Here is a 20,454-nt window from a genome sequence, read left to right as displayed (position 1 = left end):
TATATACTTATTGGCTTTTAAGGAACCCGAAGGTTCATTGCCGCCCTCACATAAGCCTGCCATTGGTCCCTATCCTAAGCAAGATTAATCCATTCTCTATTATCATATCCCACCTCCCTCAAATCCATTTTAATATTATCTTCCCCTCTACGTCTCGGCCCCCCTAAAGGTCTTTTTCCATCCGGCCGCCCAACTAACGCTATATATATATATATATACATACATACACACACACACACATACACAACATTGTGTCCACGAAAATAAGAGCATTCCAATTTGTACAACGTCCATTTTGAGCCCTGTTATAATCAGAGTAATATGTGAAGGGCATTAAAATGCTAATATTACCACAAATACAACTCTAAATTAGTCTGCATATACACATTTTATTACTGGGTAAATTTTAACATAAATCAACTATACACAATTCTCTATAGACAAAAGCTTTTTATTTAGTAGGTGGCCAAGCCCACTGATGGGGAACTGGCTCAGTGGCAAGAGGTTCCCAAGGCTTCCACGTAAGCATCTTACGAGCAAGTGTGAGCTCGTTCTCTGCTTGCAAAATCAGTTCTTCCACTTGGCCACATCCAATTTTCCGTTCGAGTTCTGCAATATTTGGAGTCTGAGGGGAAAAAATAAATAGAGTTTAATTACTACTTAATGGAATAAACAAACAGCCAAACAGTGTTCGTTTAATACTTATCTATCTTTTTATTCTGATGAAGTTAACTCTAGATGTAATTCTACAGTATTGAGCTTTGGAAACTACCATTCTTTGTTCTGACTTAATGGCTAACATTGAAGATGATTCTTCATCATTCTGTTTTGTCTCATAAAACACATGGAAAGTGTACACAGTCATTCCATTGCTTCTCCACAATCAATCATTGGAACGTATTCTAGAATATCAATACCAAATGAGCTTAAGATACAGGAATTTACGTTTGAGAGGGTCAAATCTTTTAAATATTTGAGATCAGTAATAACAGAAAACAATACCATGGATAGTGAAATAGGAGCTAGATTAATAGCAGCCAATAAGAGCTATTTTGGAATAGCAAATATATTAAAAGCAAAGAATGTTCCTTGTACGATTAAAACTAAAATTTATAAAACAATGATCAGACCGGTGTTGATTTATGGAGCGGAGACTTGGACCCTGACAAAAAGAGAGGAAAATTCTCTGGGAACTTTCGAAAGAAAGATCTTAAGAAGAATATATGGAGCAATTAATGAGGGAGGAATATGGAGAAGGTTTAACTGGGAATTATATCAGTTATATGAAGAACCGGATATAATGGCGATTATAAAAGCAGAAAGGATAAGATGCTTGGTCATCTCATGAGAATGAGTGAAGACGAAATAGCCAAAAAGCTGCTTTTTAATGAAACTGGAGGGATAAGGAAAAGGGAAGACCTAAGCTCAGATGGTTTGATGGTGTGACAGATGACTTGGTGGCATTGGGAGTGAGAAATTGGAGGAGGAAGGCACAGGAAAGACAAACATGGAAAAGAATTGTTGAGGACGCCAAGGCCCATGTGTGGCTGTAGTGCGGAGATGATAATGATGATGAATCATTGGAGCAGAGATGATACGAGAGTTGGGGCATAAGTCATGGCAACTATTTTTTTTTTCAAACGTAAGGATTGGTATCATAAAATGTCATGTCGCACGGAAGCCGTGCAGTCATAATGTATGTTCACAACACAAGGTGGCTCTGTGCTTGTCTATAATAGAACAAAGAGTAATGTTAAATCAGTTGTCAGTGTAGTGCTGTGCAGGATGGATGTAACCTGTGTTGAACAAGGTTCGTATATCAAAATAGCCGTTCTCTGTGAGAAGAATGCCACAGGGAGTTGGTAGAAGTTGTCGGGAATAATGTCCTTCAATACTGGAAGGTGTCCTGTGCCGTGGCGTCACGGTCTAAGGCATCCCGCCTAGGACTCGCGTTACGGAATGCACGCTGGTTCGAGTCCTCATGGAGGAAGAAATTTTCTCATGAAATTTCGGCCAGTGTATGGGACCGGTGCCCACCCAGCATCGTGATGCACTTGGGGAGCTACGATAGGTAGCGAAATCCGGTTGCGAATACCAGCTATAACGGCTGGAGGGATCATCGTGCTAACCACACGATACCTCCATTCTGGTTGGATGATCGTCCACCTCTGCTTCGGCATGTGTGCGAGAGGCCAGCAGCCGGCTGGTCAGTCTAGGCCCTTCACGGGGTGTAGCGCCACGGATTATTAATACTGGAAGGTGGATAGCAATGTTTCAGTGAGAACGCGAAGCAACCAGTGATTGTGCAGACTGATGTGACATATGCAGTAATTGAGCACCTGATGAAGACAGACGATGGATGCTACTTGAGTTACAGAGAGAAAGTGGCATCGAGAAACGCACGATACATAGGATTTTGCGGAATGATCTTCACATGTGTAAAATTGCATCGAAGTGAATTACCACTTGCACTAATAGAAGTGCAAATGTGGATGCGATATGCAACATGCTGTGATCATCTAGCACGCTGGCAACAGGAAGGAGACCACTTCCTTTCACGAATGATCGTTATTGATGAATTTTGGGCCAGGACATACGAACCAGGGCTTAAATGTCATCCGCAGAGTGGCGCAGGATCACCAAGAAGGCAGAAGTTCCGTCAGAATCCTTCCCCCTTGAAGTTGATGGTGATTGTCACTTCGTTCCACATGGCAGAGCAGTGACAGGAAGTTACTACAGGAACTTCCTGATGCGACAGTTATGCCATGGCATCAGGGAGAAACGTCCCATCTTCTGGACAGTGCAATCATCCTCCATGACAACATAAGACCACATAATGCAGAGTGTGTAGGGCTGCTACTGTGGCTGGGTATAGGAAGAATTGGGGCACCCACCATACTCTCCAGACTTTTCTCCATGTGGTTTTGACCTTATACGGAAGGTAAAGAAACCATTACGTAGTAGGCGATTTGAGAAACGAAAGTATATTGCCAATGCTGTATAACAGATAACCAGATTCACACATGGTGAGGGAAATGGTGAAGCAGATGGCATTCGGCGCCTCCCACATCGTTGGCAGTGTTGTGAATGTTGCAACTACTTCGAGGGCCTTTAGAACGGGTATGTGTGCTGTAATGATTCTGGCACAGGAACCCTGCAACGACCGTAATAAACATGAGGAGCAAAATATTGGCGTGTTGTTAAATGTCCGTACATTTCGTCTATTCCTTATCCTTTCATCTGTATATTTTACATTTTCCACCCACGCTCGAATTCTCACAAAAAAAAATTGTTCCCATGACATGCCTCAACCCTCATATAATATGCAAATATGTTCTATTTGTGTTCAAGTTCATAACTATAACCGAGAATTGGATCAATGTCTTTAAATATGCATAACTTGTGCTTACACTTTTAACAGCTTCTGCTCTGTCCTTGACAATCTCTTCTGTGTACTTCCGATATGCAGCATTGGAAGGCATCTTTTGTACAGCTCTGAGAATCTTGCTATACAGTACTCCTAGTGTGTGATGTGGATTCGCTGCCACAGCAAGACCTGTCAGCCCTGTCGTCTAAAGGAAATAACTTTATAAGTGATACGGGCTTCAAAGTTTCACAAGAGTACGGTACATTATTTTCTCAATTGTGTGTTCGGTAATGAAAATATATTCATGCTTGAAAAGTACCTTTTTCAGAGCTCCAGAGGCCATTCTTGTAAATATCTTTATGTAGATAACAAGTGTCTTGTCTTATTATTTCACTGCAACGAAAGTTTTAACAATTTTCCTTAATATCAATATTCTGTAGGACCAAAAAATAATAATCTTCAGTAAATTCTAACAAAAGTATGAAGTTCAATTTGTGTATGCTCTAGAATGCAAGCGACAACAACGAAACTATTACAAAGATTTCATTACATAATTATTCATATTATATACTAATTTACCGAAAAATGAATTTTACCAACAACTATATTATTTTCCGTTATTCTTCTTCAAACATTTCAGTGATATACATAATAATTATACTACCTTCTGAATTTTATTTCTGGACGCCGGACGATGTATGTCGTCTGTTTCACAAAAATCGTCGTCTGCTGTACAAGGACACCCCCTGTCGTTAAAACTGCTAAAAAAAAAGTAAAATTTCAGTTAATTTCTTCTATTATTATTCTAATATTTGAATGTATACACATTAAAATTAAAGTAGAGCTCCGTATTTTACATACCTTTCAATGTTTAAACAAACTGATCTTAAGATTTCGCTTAGATTTCTCCAGTTACAATCAATTAATTTCCCTCTGAGCTACAAAAGTCCCTCATTGTTGGCAATGGACAAAAAAAAAAAAACAAAATCAGCTGGTAGTGGAGAATAGTGGCCGCAATAGTGAAAATGGCGTCTGATACTGGTGGAGTGAAGCCCTTTTCAATCCAGGGCCGTCTGGCCCGGGAGAGAGAAAGGGTAATGGGAATGACGAATGAAGAACGAGCTTGGCGACGTCAATGGGTCAAGGATCAAGAATTGTCTCCAAATGAACCCAGACATGTCCCAGAATACTTCAAAGAGCGATACAACCCTATCCGTAGGGCATATAGGATGCCCTTGGATATGGCTTTCAAGCCTTTAATGCCAGTGTTGGTACGCGAATTAATATTGTGTTAGCATGTTACTCAATATTTGCACTCATAAGTTTGATAATCACATATATTTGCTGATGGGTTGTAGGCCTATTGTCGTTTCACTATATAAGATAAAATTTTCTATCTTCACACAGCTTCTTGTCTTCAAATTATCCTGTGACAGGTATCCTCCAGAAATAACCGTCTGGCAATTTTTGTTATAGGCCATACTTTGAATAACTTTTAAGGTTATGCATGATTCAATGAAAATTCCTCATCCATATTATTTTGTAGCACAGGTATAATCTTAGAAAAAAGTTTTGTCGCACAGAAAGGAGACAGTGCGCATGATCAGAGGACGTGCGACCTTGGTCACAAGAGAAGGACTGGTTGAGATAATAAAATTAGTTTTGTTTCGGTTGCATGTCTACTCATACGGAGACTGTACCGAATTATCCTTCAGAGGACGTTTGTTATACAGCCAATTGGAGGTCGGATTGTTAAGAACAGCTAGTAGTTTAATAAATAGTAACCGGAAAGATTCGTGGTAGGCCACAAATTTCTGTCGAACTTAATACTGAAATGAAATGCGCACAAGTTTGCATAGGTTATTGGTTAGTCTTCGGCGTTAAGTTTAGTCACTGTTCCACAGTCGTCCTCGTCTCTGAATCAGGGTACATTAGTAATAAACGCGAACTTTAACTTTTATTTTGTGGAGAGAAAAAAACTGTTTCAGACTTTATTTTCTGAATATACGTACCGGTATGAAGAATAAAGAAATAAACTTTTATATATAGAATCTTCTGTAAAGCAAGTATGGTTTTTGGGATGCAACTGTTTGCTTGTAGACTATATATACTTACTTACAAATGGCTTTTAAGGAACCCGAAGGTTCATTGCCGCCCTCACATAAGCCCGCCATCGGTCCCTCTGATATTTTCCCACACGCTGTTAACATCTTATTCTTTCTCAACTTCGTCGGAACTTTCTAAAGTGGCAAATCTATTCGAAATTTCGACCTGATAATTTTGCTTAGTTTCCTCTTCCTTTAATTTCAAAATATTGAATTTAGTAATATTAACTTGTTGCTCTACTCGCTTGGCTACTGATAGTCTTTCTCTTAATTCTCCAATTACCAAATAATGGTCAGAATTACAGACTGCACCCCTGAAAGTTCGAATGTTGAATTTGGTATTCCCAAGAGACTAGTTCGATTAATTAAAATGTGTCTCAGTGAAACATACAGCAGAGTCCGTATAGGTCAGTTTCTATCTGATGCTTTTCCAATTTACTGCGGGCTAAAGCAGGGAGATGCACTATCACCTTTACTTTTTAACTTCGCTTTAGAATATGCCATTAGGAAAGTTCAGGATAACAGGCAGGGTTTGGAATTGAATGGGTTACATCAGCTTCTTGTCTATGCGCATGACGTGAATATGCTAGGAGAAAATCCACAAACGATTAGGGAAAACAAACGATTAGGGAATTTTACTGGAAGCAAGTAAAGCGATCGGTTTGGAAGTAAATCCCGAAAAGACAAAGTATATGATTATGTCTCGTGACCAGAATATTGTATGAAATGGAAATATAAAAATTGGAGATTTATCTTTGGAAGGGGTGGAAAAATTCAAATATCTTGGAGCAACAGTAACAAATATAAATGACACTCGGGAGGAAATTAAATGCAGAATAAATATGGGAAATGCGTGTTATTATTCAGTTGACAAGCTTTTATCATCTAGTCTGCTGACAAAAAATCTGAAAGTTAGAATTTATAAAACAGTTATATTACCGGTTGTTCTGTATGGTTGTGAAACTTGGACTCTCACTCTGAGAGAGGAACATAGGTTAAGGGTGTTTGAGAATAAGGTGCATAGGAAAATATTTGGGGCTAAGCGGGATGAAGTTACAGGAGAATGGAGAAAGTTACACATCGCAGAACTGCACGCATTGTATTCTTCACCTGACATAATTAGGAACATTAAATCCAGATGTTTGAGATGGGCAGGGCATGTAGCATGTATGGGCGAATCCAGAAATGCATATAGAGTGTTAGTTGGGAGACCGGAGGCAAAAAGACTTTGGGGAGGCCAAGACGTAGATGGGAGGATAATATTAAAATGGATTTGAGTGAGGTGGGATATGATGATAGAGACTGGATTAATCTTGTAGACTATATATACAGAAATTTTTTAAAAACTATTGGAGGGCCATTGTTCATACAGTATTTAATCTTTTAGTAGTCATTTAAATTGGGAAAGATAGATATAAAATATTAACTTAATTTTATTTTAAAAATATTTATGAATTTTTATTTTAACAATAAATAGCGGATGGCAGCTTTACTTTGAATTGTAGGAGACGTTGAAGTGGAACAGATTCATACTGAATGTCTCGAAAATGATTTGTACCAGACAAATTAATTATTTGCATAATTTTGCGTCCAATTGAAAAGTTATTCGGACAAACAATTTACAATTTAACTTTTATATATATTCTTTGTCTTTGGCAACCTCATCAAGTTGAGGAAGATTAGATTTAAATTGATAAAAGAAGAGACTTTTATTGTTAAAAATGAGTGGTATTTATATAATTATGCTTCCAGTTGTTTTTATTCAACAATTTTATGTCTTAGGAAGCCCATGATATCTACACAAGTTATTTTGTAAAATAATTAATGTATTTCTAACCGTAACAGAAATAGAGCAGATTTTTTTCTCGGGGTTGGAGTGTATGAATCATATTTCTGTGCCTCGTCTTAAAATATATACTAATTTATATCGGTAAACTCTCAATGCACTCGAACCTCAACCAAGACTTAAACTTTCTTACTGTGGCATTGTTTCCCTACTAGGTTTAACTCTTTATATTGCTTTATTAACTGGACATGACTGAGAACCAAAAAGTTGTGAAAAAATCCGGGAAAGGGAATTGAAACATTTGCGCCTCGATTTTTTAGTTCGTAAATCAAAAAATCACCCTGCTTTTTGCATTCGTAATTGTGCAATTGATAAACAATGTAATTGGGATGGTAATTTTTTATATTGCAACTGTTAACAGATTTGTCTGTATTTATTTTCATGTGTTCATATCTGTTTATTTTTATTTCAGGGAGAACGAAGAACAAACATAATCCGCTGGTTTACAGGAAAATTCTTGATGATAGGATTTGCCATTTATGCTGGTGCTTACTATTTTAAATATAATGCAAATGTAAGTATTTGTCATGAGTCTTATTACGTAATTGGATTGGTTCATTGTACTGTTTTATAATTTAGCATGTTTTCTTCTTCTTCGTCCTTCCATGCCTTTATCTATCTTCTTCTCCAATATAGCAGATGAATGTAGCAAAAAGTACAACTGTTTTAATGTAAGCACCATATTTTTATGTTATGACATGTATATCACCTACACACAACCCCAAACTATTTGGAGGGCTACACCAGCTGTTGGTTAGCAGATTCATATGCCTATATTTAGCTCGTTGCCTATTTTAAGGTTAAATGCCTTTTTTTTTTTTAGCCTTTTTACGTTGTTACTGTGCATTTTCTATATTTTTAATGCATTTAAAATAAACCGCACATAAATTATATCAAAAAACAAAAAATAATGGTTGTACAAATTAAAAATAGCCTATATATTCACCTCACACAAATATTTGCTGAGAATCTTATTCTCCAGCAAAACATACAGTATGTTTCCAAGAAGTCGTAAACTTTTCTCCCCCACTGATTCCATCTTTTATGTCACTTAACAAAGATGTTTGAACAGTATAACCCTCAGTGCTCAGGTCACTTCAGGGTTTACCAGCAAAAGAAAGGAGATGAGGGAAGTATTAAAAGCAAGTCTCCAGGTCCCGTTACTGTTGTTGCTTGCATGCACAAGTCACGCATACTTTGAATCTCTAATCCTTTCTCACATCCCTCTTTTTGAGACAATACACAGTCGGTTTTTCCCTATCTCTGAAAGAAAGTAGAGACAGTCCTTCTGAAATAAGTTGTTTTTAAGTTTGCTCCAATCACTTCAGTAGCAGTAGAAAGATCTTTTTCCACCATGAAAAACGTTCTCCCTGACAGGCAGGTCACTATGACAGTTGACAACTTAAAAAAGCATCTTGTTGTGACATGTAACCAAGGAAAGTGAGTACCGTATGGGATAGTTTATTAAGTATTTGTCTATTTTTTGTCTGTTTCCATGAATAATAAATGCTTATTTCACTGCCTATTTTTACTATTTTAGTGCCTATATGCCAGCCTATTTTAACCAAAATAAATGAATAAACATCCAGGCTATAGTGATTACATACATTTTCATTACTAACTCTGTCTTCTTTTATAGGACTGGACTAGGAAAGGTGGATGGCGTGTGATTTCATCCCGAAAACCTATCCTGCCTGGAGACCCCGGCTACCCACGGCTATCAGATAGAACGAAGCCTTCTGACTACGCAGCACGTGGCTTTAATGAATCACCTATTTAAATGTACAGTTGACTGTAGTGCTATTGGTAGACAAGAAAGAGTTGTTTAATTGTAAGATACTGAAATTGGAAAAGCAAGTTATAATATAAACCTACAATATTTCTTAGAAAATAAATGTTCTTTATATTCTTGTTTGCTTCCTCTCAACATTCTTTTAAAGAAAAATACTACCATAGTCTGTTTCATTAATGATAGGGATGGTATTCAAATACATACTGCCGAACCATTTATACCCAAACCTACACTTTCTGAAGTCGAAATTGCGATAGAAAAGCTGAAAAAGTATGTCTGCAGGTATCGATCAGATTCCAGCAGAATTACGAGGCGTGTTCTTAAACTAAGTTCCAAAAGGGTGTAGTAAGTAAACGGGAAGATATTTACAAACCATTTTTGTTGCATTGTATTCCCCACACTTCAATTACTTCTCAACATAATCTCCGTCATTATTGAGGCGTTTATTGAGTCGTGGCACAAGTCTTTCTATCCCCTCATTGTAGAATTCACTTTTAAGGAACCTGCAGGTTCATTGCCACCCTCACATAAGCCCACCATCGGTCCCTATCCTGTGCAAGATTAATCCAGTCTCTATCATCATATCCCACCTCCCTCAAATCCATTTTAATAATATCCTCCCATCTACGTCTCGGTCTCCCCAAAGGTCTTTTTCCCTCCAGTCTCACAACTAACACTATATGTATTTCTGAATTCGTTCATATGTGCTATATGCCCTACCCATCTCAAACCTCTGGTTTTAATGTTTCTAATTATGTCAGGTGTAGAATACAATGCGTGCAGTTCTGTGTTGTGTAACTTTCTCCATTCTCCTGTAACTTCATCCCTCTTAGCCCCAAATATTTTCCTAAGAACCTTATTCTCAAACACCCTTAATCTCTGTGCCTCTCTCAAAGTGAGAGTCTAAGTTTCACAGCCATACAGAACTGATAATATAACTGTTTGATAAATTCTAACTTTGACTGTTATTTAAGTATGGTAAAAATAAGTAAGGTTTACATGGTTACTAAAACTTTTAGTAATATTTGGCAATGAAGAGTGAAATTACATCTACTACAGAATTTTTAGTGTTATTTAACAATAGAGAGTAAAATTAGATTCACTTTAACCAAACATGCGGGTATGACTTTCATATACAGAGGTGTCATGTACACGAAATATAGGATGCAAAAAGGGGGTATTGTATATCAGCGCTGGTATCTGCTCTTGATAAGTCCATTGTTAAACAGCCTATTGAACATTCCCATGCCTCTGATTGGAGAAGAGTTCAAGGAGCAGTGTGTATGAATTTGATGACGGCAGTTGCAAGTACATCGGCAGAGACTCCAGCTCAAATCATACAGTGACATCTTGAGAAGTTATCCAGTGAGGCAGCAATGAAACTTTCGAAAAAATAATCAATTCAGAGAAAAATGCGGCACAGTAGGGGAGAAAATCTGCATGCAAGAAAAAGAAGAAAAACCTTGATTTGGATAAAAGAATATTAATAATTACGAAAAAATATATAATGATTACAAAAATGAAGGTAACATATTGGGATATTTGAGGGCCATTGGACACAATGTTGCAGGTAATTTCTAAATATGTGTAAATTCAAATTACAAGAGCCATTCATTAATACTGTATCTTAATTTTTGATGGAATATTCCGAATTATATTTATTATATTATATTTTTATTCTAAAAATTAGACTTGCATGATTTTAACTCACAAAAATTGAGAACCAAGTAGGTTATTTACAGAAAAAGTTAAATGATAGCAGGCATTATTTCTGAAACTACTTTGTTTTTGTTATGTTGGTAGGGATATGTTTTATTTAATCTATATTGGCAAGTGTGGACAATATGGCTACCAACCATCTGGATGAACGAGAAGTGTAACATGTTTGAAGTTATAGCGAATGTGTGATGAGAGTCGAAGTTTATTTGTGGTTGTTTATTGTTATTTACGCTAACAAGAGAGCCTGTGTTTGATAATATATTGAAAATGGCAGGGATTCTTTTGAGTGAAGCGGAAAAGACTTTCATTCTTCACGGAGTTGAGGTATTGAAATGAGGTTAAGTCGGTGTGTAATGAAATTGAACAGAATGTTGCTCTTTTGTTTCCCAGGCTATATAAAACATAATAGGGCGTTTGTTCTCCCTGTATGGCGTAGGAAGATATGAAAGGTGTATAAATTGAAATAATAACAATTGTTTCTTCGCAAAGTAGAAAAATTCGGATGAACTTCACTTTATTGTTGCCTTCCTTCCACCTTACTTCCACTTTGTGCTAAAAATAAATTGTTGGCTCTAAAATGCCTTTTCGTAAGCGTGATGATGCGCATTCGACAAACACAAGATAAAACCATGAAGTGAAGTTTATTCATTGTTTAATAGGCTAATAGTCATTACCGGTAAGTTGTTTGTTTCTATTCATGATTAAAGGAGCACAAAGCTCTCACGAGTTACTTAGGCCAGCCAGCCATATTTAATTCCATAAACTAGATAATTAGCTACCCAGTTGCAGACTTTCCTGCTGTGCATTGTTAAAGAATGCAATGGGTAGGCCCTAAGCAAATTTGATTTGAACAAAAGTAGTGGCAGTTCTGCTTCCTTACTAACTAATCATTAATTTTGTCTCAGGCACAGTGTGTATTTGTAGACTGCAGTTCATAAATTCATCCGTCTAAACCTCATCTCATTTCGTCCGATGTAGCAAATAAAAGTTTGATGTAATTGATTTGAGCTCTAGGCTACATTCTCTTGCAGGAAAATCTTCGCTGTGATGGAAGAACTCGTCTCGACTATCGGCCGATGGAAATAGAGACTGATGTTGTCTCTCATGCAAGTGGTTCTGCACGTCTCAGGCTTGCTAACACAGACATTCTAGTCGGAGTGAAAACAGAAATTGATACACCATATCCTGAAAGACCAAGAGAGGGAAAGATGGAATTTTTTGTGGACTGGTAGGCCTATGTCATGTCTTCTTTTCGTGCCATATACTAATGTCGTAATCGTAGATGCCAGCTGTAAATATTCCTATGGTTACTCTGAGGCATGTTCGATATAGGACCCCATATACGGTGCCGTAGTTTTATGTTGCTTTGCACACTTATAATGATGATTATTATGAATTGTGAGAAAAGAAGACAATGTTCGTGATGGTAGAGGAATTGGAAGTAATCTGAAAAATCTTTGACCCCAACACCTACTTTTTCAACTATACATTTCACTTGATCTTGCTGAGATTTCAGTTTGTGCCTTTGACATGATAAATCAGCACCCTAGTTATTCGTTTATGATTGTGCCAATAGCCTACCTATATTGTTGTACTAATAATCAATGTCATATTTTCCGGTAGCCTACTTATATGTAATAAAGACTAAGGGCCGTATTCATAAACATTCTTAGCGCGGGCTTTCGGTGGATGATCAGTGAACTAACGTTTTTCATATTCATAAACCAGTGTCAGCGATATATTATATGAATCCTGTTTAGCACACTCGTAGCGGGGGCTAGCGAAATGTCTATGAATAGCACCCTAAGTGATTTGGTGTTTACAATTTGTGAATAACTGATAAAATTGAATAAGATATGGTGCAGATTAAAAGAATGTAAGCCTAGCGTACTTTACAACTAGAAGGAAAGTTCGCTTTCACTTTGTCATTAAATTTAACATAAATTAACTAAACTGGTCTAAGCTAACCTAACCTGACTTGTAGAAACAAGAAGTGAGCGTGATTAGGATAGAGGGATGCCAAACAACATATAGTGTGACGAGGCTGCTGGTAGTAACCTTTCCTGGAAATCTATTTTGCTGTTAATTATGGGAAAATTGTGAAATGATAGCAGTAGAATGCTTCATTTTATTTATTTTCTAAATTTAATTTGTTCACTAAACTGGAGGATTTGTTATGGTGGCTTTGAACCGTGCCATTACGGTTATGACCAAATTGAACTAAATACACAATGTCGCCAACATAAGAACATGACATTGGTCTGTGGCATCGTTAGAAGGAGATTTTTTTTTCTGCTCTACCTCTTTCGTTTCGAACATTACTGAGGGATAGTACTACTGTTAGCAACAAGATGTATTTGCGTAAATATTGCGAGTAGATTACGTGGCTTAGATGAGGAGCTTGCGACAGGAACAGTTTTGCTGTGGCGCATGCGCAGACCTTTCATGCAGTGACACTGTGATCCTAATTTGAGTAATTTCGTGTGTACATTCCAGATCAAATCAAAAAGATCCCTTCTTGCTCCGGTTATACATCTTGCATATTATACGAAGGTTAGGTTTGCTTAGTTTAGGTTTATATTAACCAAATCCGCGCATGCGCAAACAGCCATGATGATCTTGACGGTTATGGCCCTTATGATAGTTTTTGTTTCGTAATATTGATAAACGATAATATGATGAAAGCGGTGAATAATTTCATGGCAGCTAAAAGTTTTCTTTGTAAAAGACGAGGTATTTTCTCTAGACCACAAATAAAACGGCAGCGCGGTCATAATTACGTATTTAACGCTTTGGTGAACATTAACCGGAAATTTACTTTCCTTCATTTCAATGATATTCCCTGACACCTTTTTCTCCCTTTTTTTCGTTGTGATAACCTACTTTAAGAACTTACATCACCTGCATTTTCTCTTGGTGCATTCAAAACACTGCTGTTGTACTGCATAAACCTTGCACTTGACTAATGGAATGACTATATTTAAGAATATAGTCGCGAATTTTACTACCACCATTTCAATTGTCTTTTGTTTGACATGGCTAGGTATGGCCCGGTGACTTGTGGTCAGCAAGCAACATTGACTATCAACGTTGGTCTGTCGTGTGTATTATTCAGTTGTTTCATTTTCTTGTTTGAGAATGATAGCAAATCATCATATCAGTATGTTAGAAAAAAAATATTCTTTATATATATATATATATATATATATATATATATATATATATATATTGTGAATTTATTTCAACTCAACAATAGGATTTTATTCTTCCAACAATAATTCCTTTCTACAATTCACCTTAAACGCTCTCGTCAACAATAGGATTTTCACTCAACACAGTATTCGTTATAGCACTCCACTGACGGCAATGACAATTTACTTGGACTATTACGAACAACAATGAACTGTTAATCTTAACTAATATTTACAAAGCACTATTTACAAATCAAAACTATCAGTTCTCAGTTCACAGTTCTTCTAGCTCAATCACTCGAGTTCACAGTATCTCGAACCACAGACCTTCAGAGACAGTTCACTGTACTCGAACTCAGGTCCCTCCAACTGCGGTCCACTGCACTCGAACTCAGGTCCCTCCAACTGCGGTCCACTGCACTCGAACTCAGGCCTTCGGATGCTGACACAGTTGCGGACGCACACTCGAGTCGAACTCTGGTACACAAGACTGGCTTGCTTACTCTGGCTTACTCACTGACTGAATAAACTGAAACTGCCCGAGTTCTCTGGCGTTTCTTCTTTTATAGCAAAATCATAGTTACGAGAAATTTCTACGGGTGTCCTCTCGAATTATCTGGCTATCTCCACTTCGGACGGACTTCTCTAGAAGATTCGGGAGGGTCCGTCCCCCCTTCACTCCGCGAGTAGCAGCTGCGCACGCACTCTCCCCTCGTCGCATTGACGTAATACCCCCTCTGCCCTTCAGCATGCAGATGCTCCCTGTACCAGCGTTTCGTCTGCCGCATGCCCTGTCGGACGCGTGTTCAAACTGCGTTGCAGCTGTCACAATATATATATATATATATATATATATATATATATATATATATATATATATATATATTTTAGTAATTGTAGACACTTGATTTCTTGACTTCTTTCATTCAGCAAAGCATTCCCATCTAGTGAGAGATGCACCAAAGCTCATAGTTCTTTCAGTCACCATAAATACGTTGTCCTTGGTGCACCAAAGGAGGAGAACTTTGTAACACCATATGATGATGATTAATGGAGCAATGGTGGAATGCTGGTAGGGGAAAAAGGAGTATCCCGTGAAAAACCTACTACCAAACATCATCTTTGTCCACCACAAATTCCAGTGGACCCGCCGGGATTGGAACCCAGGTTACCAGTATGGAAAGAATATGCTCTAGCCATTAATGGTGTGCCTGTTATAAAATTGTATCAAATTGTAATTGATTTACAAAAAGGAAAAGTCACATAAAGATATGCACGTATCATTTTCAAATGTCTGTATATTGTACTTCCTTGTTATTGCAATAAAATTATTCAAGATAATGGTTGTATTGTTTCCAGTCATTTGTTGTTTGGAAATGCAATATGTGTGTGTATGAATTATTTTCCTTACAGTTCTGCTAATGCAACTCCTGCCTTTGAGGGCCGTGGAGGAGAAGAGTTGGGAACTGAGATCAGCAACTCTTTAGCAACAGCTTACCAATCTCCTGAGGCATTTGATTTAACATCTCTTTGCATTCTTCATGGCCAACAGTGCTGGAAGCTGTATGTAGATATCTTAGTAAGTGCAAAAAATCTGTAATAATTTTTTTCTTGTATTATGTGTTTCAAAATTATGGTAACACTTTTATATGTTATAAACATTCAATGTGAAAACCCCTTATTACACAGTATATATCTACATAATAGTCAAATTCATGCCATACTCCCTCCAACATACCCGTGTTGGATGCAATGATCCAATATCTTGCTTCTTCAAGGTTTTTGAATGGAGGTGACACACAAACCTCTATTGCTCAGTGTTGCAATAGTCCAGTTTTTTTTTTATTAATTTCCTCTGTGTGATGTGCATTTCGCTCATGTGCATTTGCATAATACAATCAACTCCGGATATAGTGAACCTATGCGGACTTGCATATTTCATTCATTATATCCAAGGTACACTAAATCCGAAGTCTCTCTCCCCAGCCTTAAATGAAAGGAATGAATGAAATTGTGAACAAGAAAATAAAATACTGTACAGTAATTAAAATATTTCATTTTTGTGGAATGGATTACACTGTATACTGTTACAGTTGATTTACTTGAACTATGCTGTCGACCCACATCCGTTTGCAAAAGACCACGTTCAATGTCACTTGTAATATTCGCCTTATCTTCCAAAGAAAACACTTTATGCTTCGACATTTTTATACAGTGCATTCACTGTTCGAACACTAGAAACAGACTGATCAGGTAGAAATGACAAATGCTGTTATGATGTGACTGCCTTGGAATTTCCCAGGTCACTTAATGGAAATTGGGGGGGGGGGGGTTGATGGAGTTTGAAAGCCATCAGAATCTTATCTTAATTTGTGCTCTGGACATAATGTCCATCCCCTTTTAATAAAAGAAGGCAATTTTATTTTCCGTTGTTTTGATGCTATCCTTCATAATGGAAATTTTCCTGAGAACGAAAGCCAACTATTTGATGGTGGAGGATTAGAAATAACAGTAGAGTAGAGTGCCTTAGAACAAAATGGCAACCCTTCAATGGAGAAGTGCCTGGATTTACAGTACAACTCATTGTCTGGGAATCACTAATCCTACCTTTGTCCTTTGACTAAAGAAGTAAGCAACTTAGAATGTTGTTCTCAACACATTATTTCAATTTTATACAAAAATGTCAGACTTCAAATAAGAATTTGTCAGGATACAACTTGTAACTTCAATTTTTAAGGTTCACTATAACCAAAGTGAGAGTTCACTATAAACCGAAATATTAATGTATTTTTTAATGTTTGCAGGTCAGCACCAACGATTTAGGTTCACTATTGCCGAATGTTCACTATATCCAGAGTTGACTGTATATTCGTTAATTTTATGAATTTGATATCATTAAAATTATTTTAAATATTTTTTTACGTAATTGTAATTAATTTTAAATTTTTTCTACAGAAGAAAAATGGTTCTGCTGCCATCAAGTGAAATCCCACCAGTCTCCATGTGTGCTGTACACAGTTTATTTTACGTGGGCTCTCCCCATCCTTTACCATAGATTTCGATTAACTGCAGTGACTGAGTTCTGAACATTTGATGTTAGCCTTGTTATGTTGGCCATTCATAACTGAGACATCTTAGACTGCACAGCTACCGAAACTCGATGCTTCTTGTCCCTTCTGACAAGTGTACAACACAAGTCTAAAGAGAGAGCTCAAAAGTGATTTGGCTTCGTGAGGTACAGTTTATTGAACGTGTTGCACACGTATCTGTAGCCTTGTAGAGTGATATTTCTAATAAAATCCAAAAATATAATAAATCTTTGAGAACCATTAACCAAGTATTTTCAGTCACAAAAGTCCAAAACATACAAGACTTAAATTATATAAAATTTTGACACAATCAGTTCTCAGCTATGGCAGTGACTCTCAAAAAGCCAGCAATATCAATAAACCATAACATACCATATTTTCACATATTGTTTTTGTTTTTCTTTTTTTGCGTCACCTGGTTGGCGAGTTGGTATAGCGCTGGCCTTCTATGCCCAAGGTTGCGGGTTCGATCCTGAGCCAGGTCGATGACATTTAAGTGTGCTTAAATGCGACAGGCTCATGTCAGTAGATTTACTGGCATGTAAAAGAACTGCAGGACAAAATTCCGGCAGATCCGGCGACGCTGATATAACCTCTGCAGTTGCGAGCGTTGTTAAATAAAATATAACATTTAACATTCTTTTTTTGCAGATTTTGGAATGTGGAGGGAACTTATTTGATGCCGTGTCTCTTGCTGTGAAAGCTGCTTTACACAATACCCGGGTTCCTAAAGTAAAAGCAGCTTCAATGGATGGAGGCTCAGTTGATCTTCATCTGTCTGATGACCCCTTTGATTGTTATCGTTTGGATGTTTCAGCTGCACCATGTCTTGTTACTTTGTGTAAGGTAATTTAATGAATTCAACTTTATTATATTTTATTTAATGTAAGTACAGTTATGTTTTCAGTTTCTATCTTAATATAAGCATACTATTACTGTAATGTAATAAACTAATAAGGAATGGAAACTGTAACTATAACCCTAGATCATATATGTAACAGATAACTCCTCGCTACGTTAAAATCGGCAGCACTTTGAAGAGAACAACCGCCAGGATCGCCACCCGTCCGTCGTAAACGAACACGAGATGGCAGCACAGTCGCTAATGCAATTCAAATGGGAATTATGACGTGACTCCTTATGTAACAACTAGATGGCAGCGTAGTAAACCTGACAAAAGTTATTAACCTCAAAGCCTATAAGCCCGACATATCTGTTACATATATGGTCTAGGCTATAACCTATCTTGAAAGAAGCAATTAAATAATTGTTGTTAGATTGGTGACCACTGTGTGGTAGACCCAACAGCAGAAGAGGAGACCTGCAGTAATGCCAGTGTGGTAGTGGCAGTGACTGAAAATTCTCTAGTTACATCAGTCTTCAAAACTGGAGTTGGTAGCTTTCACCCACAGACACTCCTGGAAACTCTTAAGGTGAGGCATTTGTTGCAATAAGTGTATCTTCAAAAATTATCTAGCATCAAAAAACACTGTGAAGGGAGATATTTATTTTAACTAATAACGGAGTGCTACCAGAAAACAAGCTTTAATAGCTAATTCACCAATTTTAACACACAATAATTTTCTGTCAAGTTCGCATGCTGTAATTAAGAGTTTGATACAAAATGTGTTTGCTTACTGGTTTCAGGTTGGACAGGCGATAGGCCTGGATGTAAACAAAGTATTGAAAGATGCACTGTTGAAAGAGGAAGAACAGGGTGACAAAAGACAGTGCTATGGTTTTCTGAAATGAGTAACAGTTGCTGTTGTCTCAACTTTAATCTGTGCAGAAAATGGACCAGCACTCAAATCATCTTATGAAGTTCGAGAAAGTTTATTATAAAAATTTTAATAAAAGTACAATAAAAGAATTTTGATACACACAATGTTTCCTTTTATTTGCATGTATAATTTGTCATTGTTTTTAGGTTTTGTTCGCATTTATAATTCCATATTGTATTTTTTATTTTATCCTATGGCAGTAGCATTGAAATCATCTATTTCTTTCAGTCATTTGAAATACAACTAATTTCTTGAAATCGTTTTTCTTTTTTTTTTCTTTTCTTTCGAGTTTTGTATGTTTATAGTATAAGAAATTTTATGCTCCTATTTTTTTATTTGACGAGTGTTGTGTGCAATATAGTAACTCAGCAGTTCTGATCCTTTGTAAATGTTTTACTAATAATGCAAGAAATATGCGAAGTCCGTCTTGGCATGTTTTTTTTTGGAAGAGCTGGTGTTACTATAGCATTTTGCATTTTTTTTTTCAACTGTTCTTTAGTTCTTTGTCATTTAACTTGTTTTTTTAATCATAACTTGCACATTGCTGAAAGCAATAAGTTTTATGGGTTGGGAGATCGTATGTCTATCTTCTGCAAGTTATGCAGTAACTGAATTTCCAACTTTCCCAACATGATTTGAAATCTGTTTGTATATCACTTTCCAAAATAATAATAATAATAATAATAATCCGTGGTGCTACAACCTGTGAAGTGCCTAGACCGACCAGCCGGCTGCTGGCCTCACGCCCACATGCCGAAGCAGAGGTGGACGATCATCCAACCAGAATGGAGATATCGTGTGGTTAGCACGATGAACCCCCCCAACCATTATAGCTGCTTTCGCAACTGGATTTCGCTACCTATCGTAGCTCTCCAAGTGCATCACGATGCTGGGTGGGCACCGGTCCCATACACTGGCTGAAATTTCATGAGAAAATTTCTTCCCCCATGAGGACTCAAACCAACGTGCGTTCCGTAATGTGAGTCCTAGGCAGGATGCCTTAGACTACTATGCCACTGCGCGGGACATCACTTTCCATACTTCATTGAAATGTCTGCTGCTGATCTCCATTTTGATTTCCAACTATAGATTGGTGATAAAATTTAAAGTTTTAAGTGCTATTATGGCAACCTTTGAGTAAATAGGGAAGGCAACTTTATTTTTTTCTTATGTTTTCTTGTTTAAGTACGTAAAGCTTTGCATCAAAATTAAAGACACTGTTACACTAAACCCCGTTGTGTTAAAGCTACACAAGGGGCCAAGTTAGAGCTGAGCACCTGCCATCTTGTAGTCAACTGTACAACTGCCAGATGGGATAGAGTTGTTATAATTATGTTCTTTCAGGTGTTAATTGGAATTTTTTCAGACTGGAGTTAGTCACCTATTGTGGCTTCTCAATTTTCCGATCATGAAGCTAGATGCACCCTGTTCCAAATCCCGTACCTTTAAAAAATTTCTTAGATATTGTCTGAAATCGAACCCGGAACCTCTTTGCTCCTAGTCAGACAAGCTAACCACTACACTAAGGAGATGGTTTAAAGATACAATTAGCAATTATCAGCAG

At 37.2% G+C, this 20,454-nt stretch overlaps 3 protein-coding genes across 7 annotated transcripts; 2 read left to right on the top strand and 1 right to left on the bottom strand.

The window, feature by feature from the left end:
• Positions 1 to 369: 369 nt before the first annotated feature.
• On the bottom strand, positions 370 to 4,345 carry ND-13B (NADH dehydrogenase (ubiquinone) subunit ND-13B). 4 transcript variants are annotated; one of them, XM_069819359.1, is made up of 5 exons: positions 4,229 to 4,345; positions 3,947 to 4,128; positions 3,687 to 3,760; positions 3,411 to 3,572; positions 370 to 625 (listed from the first exon to the last, which is right to left on the bottom strand). In XM_069819359.1, exons 3-5 carry the CDS (start codon positions 3,708 to 3,710, stop codon positions 452 to 454), a joined length of 360 nt encoding a protein of 119 aa, XP_069675460.1. In that variant the 5' UTR covers positions 3,711 to 3,760; positions 3,947 to 4,128; positions 4,229 to 4,345; the 3' UTR covers positions 370 to 451. The 4 variants fall into 4 exon arrangements, with proteins under 4 accessions (XP_069675460.1, XP_069675461.1, XP_069675459.1 ...); XM_069819360.1 differs by having other exon boundaries at positions 3,964 to 4,128; XM_069819358.1 differs by having other exon boundaries at positions 4,032 to 4,128; positions 4,229 to 4,343.
• Positions 4,346 to 4,357: 12 nt separating this feature from the next.
• ND-B17 (NADH dehydrogenase (ubiquinone) B17 subunit) lies at positions 4,358 to 9,229 on the top strand. Its single transcript, XM_069819356.1, has 3 exons — positions 4,358 to 4,638; positions 7,731 to 7,832; positions 8,958 to 9,229. The coding sequence occupies exons 1-3, from the start codon at positions 4,393 to 4,395 to the stop codon at positions 9,096 to 9,098; spliced, it is 489 nt and encodes a 162-aa protein (XP_069675457.1). The 5' UTR covers positions 4,358 to 4,392; the 3' UTR covers positions 9,099 to 9,229.
• A 1,719-nt stretch (positions 9,230 to 10,948) lies between these two features.
• Positions 10,949 to 18,994, top strand: Rrp42 (exosome complex component Rrp42). Of its 2 annotated transcripts, none has more exons than XM_069819353.1 (6): positions 10,949 to 11,153; positions 11,861 to 12,057; positions 15,434 to 15,599; positions 17,761 to 17,955; positions 18,387 to 18,542; positions 18,757 to 18,994. In XM_069819353.1, the coding sequence occupies exons 1-6, from the start codon at positions 11,097 to 11,099 to the stop codon at positions 18,859 to 18,861; spliced, it is 876 nt and encodes a 291-aa protein (XP_069675454.1). In that variant the 5' UTR covers positions 10,949 to 11,096; the 3' UTR covers positions 18,862 to 18,994. The 2 variants fall into 2 exon arrangements, with proteins under 2 accessions (XP_069675454.1, XP_069675456.1); XM_069819355.1 differs by having other exon boundaries at positions 10,960 to 11,166.
• Positions 18,995 to 20,454: the final 1,460 nt, after the last annotated feature.

The sequence above is a fragment of the Periplaneta americana genome, chromosome 2 (assembly GCF_040183065.1).
Source record: "Periplaneta americana isolate PAMFEO1 chromosome 2, P.americana_PAMFEO1_priV1, whole genome shotgun sequence".
NCBI classification, from domain to species: domain Eukaryota; kingdom Metazoa; phylum Arthropoda; class Insecta; order Blattodea; family Blattidae; genus Periplaneta; species Periplaneta americana.
Note: the sequence above shows the minus strand (reverse complement) of the source record. Positions and strands in the feature narration are given on the sequence as shown.

Bases quoted from the DNA above. Each gene is read 5' to 3' on its own strand.
- ND-13B (XM_069819359.1), bottom strand. From the start codon at position 3,710: ATGGCCTCTGGAGCTCTGAAAAAG. The intron at 3,573-3,686 runs GTACTTTTCAAG...TATTTCCTTTAG, and splicing joins CCTCTGGAGCTCTGAAAAAG to ACGACAGGGCTGACAGGTCT. The intron at 626-3,410 runs GTAAGCACAAGT...TTTTCCCCTCAG, and splicing joins GAGCAGAAGCTGTTAAAAGT to ACTCCAAATATTGCAGAACT.
- ND-B17 (XM_069819356.1), top strand. From the start codon at position 4,393: ATGGCGTCTGATACTGGTGGAGTGAAGCCCTTTTCAATCCAGGGCCGT. The intron at 4,639-7,730 runs GTACGCGAATTA...TTTTTATTTCAG, and splicing joins AGCCTTTAATGCCAGTGTTG to GGAGAACGAAGAACAAACAT. The intron at 7,833-8,957 runs GTAAGTATTTGT...CTTCTTTTATAG, and splicing joins ATTTTAAATATAATGCAAAT to GACTGGACTAGGAAAGGTGG.
- Rrp42 (XM_069819353.1), top strand. From the start codon at position 11,097: ATGGCAGGGATTCTTTTGAGTGAAGCGGAAAAGACTTTCATTCTTCAC. The intron at 15,600-17,760 runs GTAAGTGCAAAA...CTTTTTTTGCAG, and splicing joins AGCTGTATGTAGATATCTTA to ATTTTGGAATGTGGAGGGAA. The intron at 17,956-18,386 runs GTAATTTAATGA...AATTGTTGTTAG, and splicing joins GTCTTGTTACTTTGTGTAAG to ATTGGTGACCACTGTGTGGT.